Source organism: Galendromus occidentalis, unplaced genomic scaffold (genome assembly GCF_000255335.2).
Source record: "Galendromus occidentalis unplaced genomic scaffold, Mocc_1.1 scf7180000075986, whole genome shotgun sequence".
Classification (NCBI taxonomy): Eukaryota; Metazoa; Arthropoda; class Arachnida; order Mesostigmata; family Phytoseiidae; genus Galendromus; species Galendromus occidentalis.
In genome coordinates this window covers 226149-231226 of record NW_003803976.1, presented here as the reverse complement: position 1 = coordinate 231226, position 5078 = coordinate 226149, and the positions used below count along the sequence as shown (strand labels likewise).

Here is a 5078-nt window from a genome sequence, read left to right as displayed (position 1 = left end):
AAAGTCCAAGGGCTTGTGATGCCATAGAGAGCACCGACTAGGCACAATCATGATTCACGCGGCCCGTAAGTTTTCGTATTTCTTCAGTGGATTAAAAATTTCGCTCGATCGACGACGGATCCGTTCCTTGATTGGACGAGCTGTAGATACCGTTTTCGGATCTCACGGAGATCTGGGTTAATTTCCTCGACGGAGTCTAGTGCGGAGGGTAGCTGCCTCGATTCTAGCACCCGAATGCTCGTAGCGGGACTCCGGGTCTGCCTAGGGCCACGTTCGACCAGGATCTGGTATCGAAGCCGCGCATCCCGTACCCGAGCGACGATCCTCGGGGGGGGGGAAGAGAGGAGAGGAGGAATTCACTTGCCCGCCTTTATCCATGTCCCACTTCCCAATTATCTGCCCAGGTGTACCCCTTGCGAGAATTGGGTCGTAATTTTCGACTGATAAATAATCCATGTATTGCAGGGAGGACCTCGCTTGGCGATCGGGTGTTTCTGCCGGCCATTGTTCTGGTGTTTTCGGTTGAAGTCGCTCAAGGCCAATACTCGTCCTTGCATCTACCGTATAGTATAAACTACGAGAGAGATGTACTCCAAACTCCATCTAGAATGGAAATCTACGAGAAGTTCTTCCAAACGCTGTCCTACGCCGCCGAAGAGAACGAATTGAACAATACGGACAGTGTTCCTCTCGAATTCCTCTTGCTTCTGCAGCGAATAAGCTACGATTTCGCCGGGGTGCGCTGTGGCTCGTGACGACGACGCCGAAAGGAACATGATGATGTCTCGGCACGCTTCTGCGAGCGAGATCCTCGACTTCGCTCACTTTAACGTTTTCCTACTGTCAGGTCCGGGACACTTTCGAGACGGGGATAACTAACATGGAGACCTGCTCGACATGCAGGAGTTTACTCGGACTTCTGTCGAACATGAAGAGATTTGTGAACCGGAACGTGTTCTTCAGGGGCCTGGGCTTCACATGCCAATGGTTCAAACTGAATACTCCCGGAGTTTGCGCCGGGCTCATCGACAAGTACCGGGTAAGCGACGTCCGCAACATCCCGGTGACTGAGCCGTTCTAGGAGCGTCTCTGATGCTCATTCCGCCGGTAGCAGGAACTCATCCTCGAATTCTGCAGGATGAAGTGGACTTCATCATGGACGAGGCTCGGAAGCGCCAAATATCAGTCGAAGACAGCTGCACTCTCGTTTTCGGACCGGCCTGCGGAACCCTCTCATCAGAATACCACATTTGGGACATGGAGGTGACAGAACGAGCAAACTCGACAGGACGCAAGCTCTCTTTGTCATCTCTGATAGCTCAAAAGCAGATAAAAGCTGAGTCTGGAGACACCTACGGAATCCTGCACATCAGCGACACGCATTTCGATCCTGAGTACCAGGTTAGATCATGTAGAGATTTCCTGCGCACAGAATCATCTTGCGGTTCCCGAAGACTGTTCACAGTGTGACTCGGGGATCATCACCTGTAATGATTTATGCTCCGAACTTAGGTTGGAAGCCTTGCGAATTGTTCTGAGCCATTGTGCTGTCAGAAAGCCAGTGGGGAACCGACTGGCCCCGAATCTGAAGCGAGAGCTTGGGGAGACTACAGACGATGTGACTTGCCACAGCAAACGCTCGAGAATATGCTCCAGTATATACAAAGCAATATGTCTGAAGAGGTAATTAGAATCGACCCAGAATCGTCGCGTATACGGATGATGCTTTCTGAGCGGTTCCGAAATCACCTCGTGGGAGGAATGCCTTGAAACATTCCAATTTCGACCTAAAGATGGAATTCGCCTACTGGACTGGGGATCTCCCGGCTCACGACTTATGGAAGTTGACGGAACAGTCCAATGAATTCAACTTCAATCTCACCTCTGAGCTACTGAAGAAATACTTCTGGAATGGACGGTTCAGAGTGTTCCCTACCGTCGGCAACCACGAAAGTGTCCCACCAAACATGTGAGTTTCGTTCAGTCCACAATCCGACGCCGACGTTTCTATGTGATCACGAGACCTCAGAAAAGGGATCCGACCCGAGTCTCAAACAGAGAAACGCTTATCCTCGCCGCGGACTCCTGGAGCATGAATTTTTTCAGGTTCACCCGGACGACGGAATCTAAGCCCGGAGAGCCTGACCCGAAATTCTTGAAGAAAACCCAGAAGCTCTATGATTTCTTGTGGGAGTCTTGGAAGCAGTGGCTTCCCGCGGAGGCCGAGGAAAACTTCCGCAAGCACGGATACTACACGGCTCGACCTCGAAAGGGTCTCAAAGTCATATCTCTGAACACCAATTACTGTTACTACTTCAATCTGTGAGTAAGCAAGAAAGGTGCCTCGTTTCAAGAACGGTCGTCCCGACCACCTCGATCCCTCGGAATTTCCCGCCTTTCCAACCTGCTCTTCCGGATTAACTCTGTCGTTGATCCAATTTTCGAATCCTTCCATAGATGGTTGCTCCTGGATTCACGAGACGCTGCAGGCCAATTGGCTTGGCTCGACAGGGAGCTCTTTGAATCGGAACAGGCCGGAGAGGCCGTTCACATAATCGGCCATGTACCTCCGGGTCTCGCGGATTGTATCGAAACATGGAGCAGAGGATTCCACTCAATCGTCGAAAGGTTCGTGTCCCAGGAGCATGAGACTGGAGCTGTTGGAATTCTGAACAGGGATTCCACCCTCGAGATCATCCGAAAATGCTGGTGTCCTCGGACGCAATTCATATGAGTCCACGACTGAGGTATAGAGCTCCTCGCCTTATAATAGTTTCCAACGCGTCGACGGATATGGAAGCTCCAAGGGAGGAGTTGTTTCTCCGCAAGTCGAGCGCGGACCCTCGAAGGCTCCGCTATCGCATGGACATTATACGAAGGTGCTTAATTGGACTTCCAGATATCAGGACACCATCAAGGCACAGTTCTACGGGCACACCCACTACGACGAATTCATCGTCTATTTCGACAAGGAGACAAGAGCGATCCCCATAAATGTGGCATACATAGGACCAAGCGTCACGACATACTCCTTCCTGAACCCGAGTTTCCGGATATATCGCTCGAATCAGCTCGACCACCGGGTGAGTGGCTCATCTCCGGACCTGTCCTCCTCCCGAACCAGGGTCTGGATAGACTGGCTAACTGCGTGGAGCGGGACGGCGCGGGGTGAAGCAGAAAGGGACATGGAGCGGCCATCACATCTTGACCTCATTTGCTAACAAATACAATCAGATCCGCAACGAGAATCGGGTATATTTTTCCGACAGATCGAGGATCACGAGACTTATATCCTCAACTTGACTGATGCCAATCTCAACGATCGTGGAATCTGGTTCAAGGAGTACTCAGCTCGCGCCGATCTCAATCTCACGGCTCTGTCACCTGCAGAGTGGAACAATTATGTGAACCGAATGGCTCAACAACCAGAAGAATTCGAATCTTTCTACACGTCAGTGGCAGACTCGAGAGAGTGTTTCCCTCATTAGGTCGTCGTGCATAGTTTATCGCAGGCGTCGCCGTCGTAAAAATGGAGAACCGGATTAGAGTTCCCTTTTGGTCTACTACCGATACGGCGACGGCATTGCAGCAGTTATAAGCTTACTTAATATTTCCCCTCAATGCAGGCGCTTCCTGCATTCGTCGGATCAGGACTTCCCGTGCGACCAAAGATGCGCTCGACGTCAGTTGTGCCGCATGAAAACCGACATCGCCCATGATTACCGGCCATGCGGCTCGAACAGCAGCGGATTGTTGGACACGATCATGAACATGAACGTCAGCTCTCTGGGCATCGATGAGATGATCCTGAGTAACGTGACCACGGACACTCGCGAAGGAGACCTGAGCTCTTTCTGGACAATGTTCGACTACCTCCAGCAATCAGTCGCGAGCTTCTTCCCCAGTTTCTACATTGCGCACAATAGTCCCCTGCAGCGTATCGCCCTCCGGGATCTATGATTTCAATTGCAATACGAAGCTCTCGAGGATGAAGCACCGAGAGTGGAAGACGATTGTCAAAGGAGTTCAACAGGAATAAAGGCTGGAATTCTCCGAAATTTCACAGGGGATGACTGGGATCACGTTCACAGGAGTAAAAGATAGCTTCTGCTTTCTAAGCCGCTAACTTGCCAGCCCATGAGCTTATTCGCTTTCAGGCCGCTCCGAACGCGCCTGACAGAATAGGGGCTGAAACTATGAAAGGCCGTTGCGGCTCCGGAGTCTGCTTCCGGTCTCCCGTGGAGCAGTTTGATCCCGCTCACAGAACGAGCCACGCAGACAAAGCGTTCCGGCTGTGACTGAAATCAGAATCTTCCCTTGGCGGCCATAAGGTTTCCACGCTCCCAACCTCGAAGGATACTTCTCCTCTGGCGTGCGCTGCCGCTTTCGCTTTCTCTCACGATGACCATACCGCGTTTTAAAACTCCTCTCGTTCTCGAGTTTCTGCTGGAACTTAGCGTCTCACGTGATTCCACCAGTGAACAAAAATTATTCTACGTTTGGAAGTCTCCCTGGGACCGAACGGAAGACATCTGTGTGACAGAGTACGGAGATTGAACAGTGTGTCAGAATAGCTAAGCAGCCCCTCTCTCTCTCTGGATGCTGTGAAAGTAGGGATCGTCACGCTGTCGTTTTTCAGTCAGTCTGTCCTTGAAATCGCTAGTCTTCGCGTTCTCATCGAATAGAGCGTCATCGCGTCTCCGGCTCTCCGAGCGCCTCGAGTCTCGACGTCAAGTCGACCATCGAACAGTGAACAACGATTAAAGCGACAGAATTTCCCCGCCGTTCCGATATTCCTGCGCTTTGATCGGAAAATCGCTAATGGCGAATTAGCGGCATAAGTTGTCAGTTTTCATGTACAACTCAATGTGACGGGTAGAGCTCATGACGTTCCCTTAATGGGCAGGGTCAGCAATAGAAGCCTTAAGTCGCCCACCACCCTAACCTAGACCTGAAAATTCATTTCTTGCTTCGGATGCCGAGCCGTCGGTACAATTCATATTCACCAGAAGTCGCTTTGTCTGACAGTGGATTTATCTGGATGACTGACTACTATCCGTTGATTCGGCACAGCCGAG

At 51.2% G+C, this 5078-nt stretch overlaps 1 protein-coding gene across 1 annotated transcript; it reads left to right on the top strand.

Moving 5' to 3' along the window:
- On the top strand, nt 1-3960 carry LOC100908674 (sphingomyelin phosphodiesterase). The gene is made up of 11 exons (XM_003738449.1): nt 1-65; nt 466-737; nt 848-1039; nt 1138-1401; nt 1513-1683; nt 1794-1969; nt 2107-2322; nt 2458-2628; nt 2900-3083; nt 3270-3451; nt 3627-3960. The coding sequence occupies exons 1-11, from the start codon at nt 50-52 to the stop codon at nt 3958-3960; spliced, it is 2178 nt and encodes a 725-aa protein (XP_003738497.1). The 5' UTR covers nt 1-49.
- Nucleotides 3961-5078: the final 1118 nt, after the last annotated feature.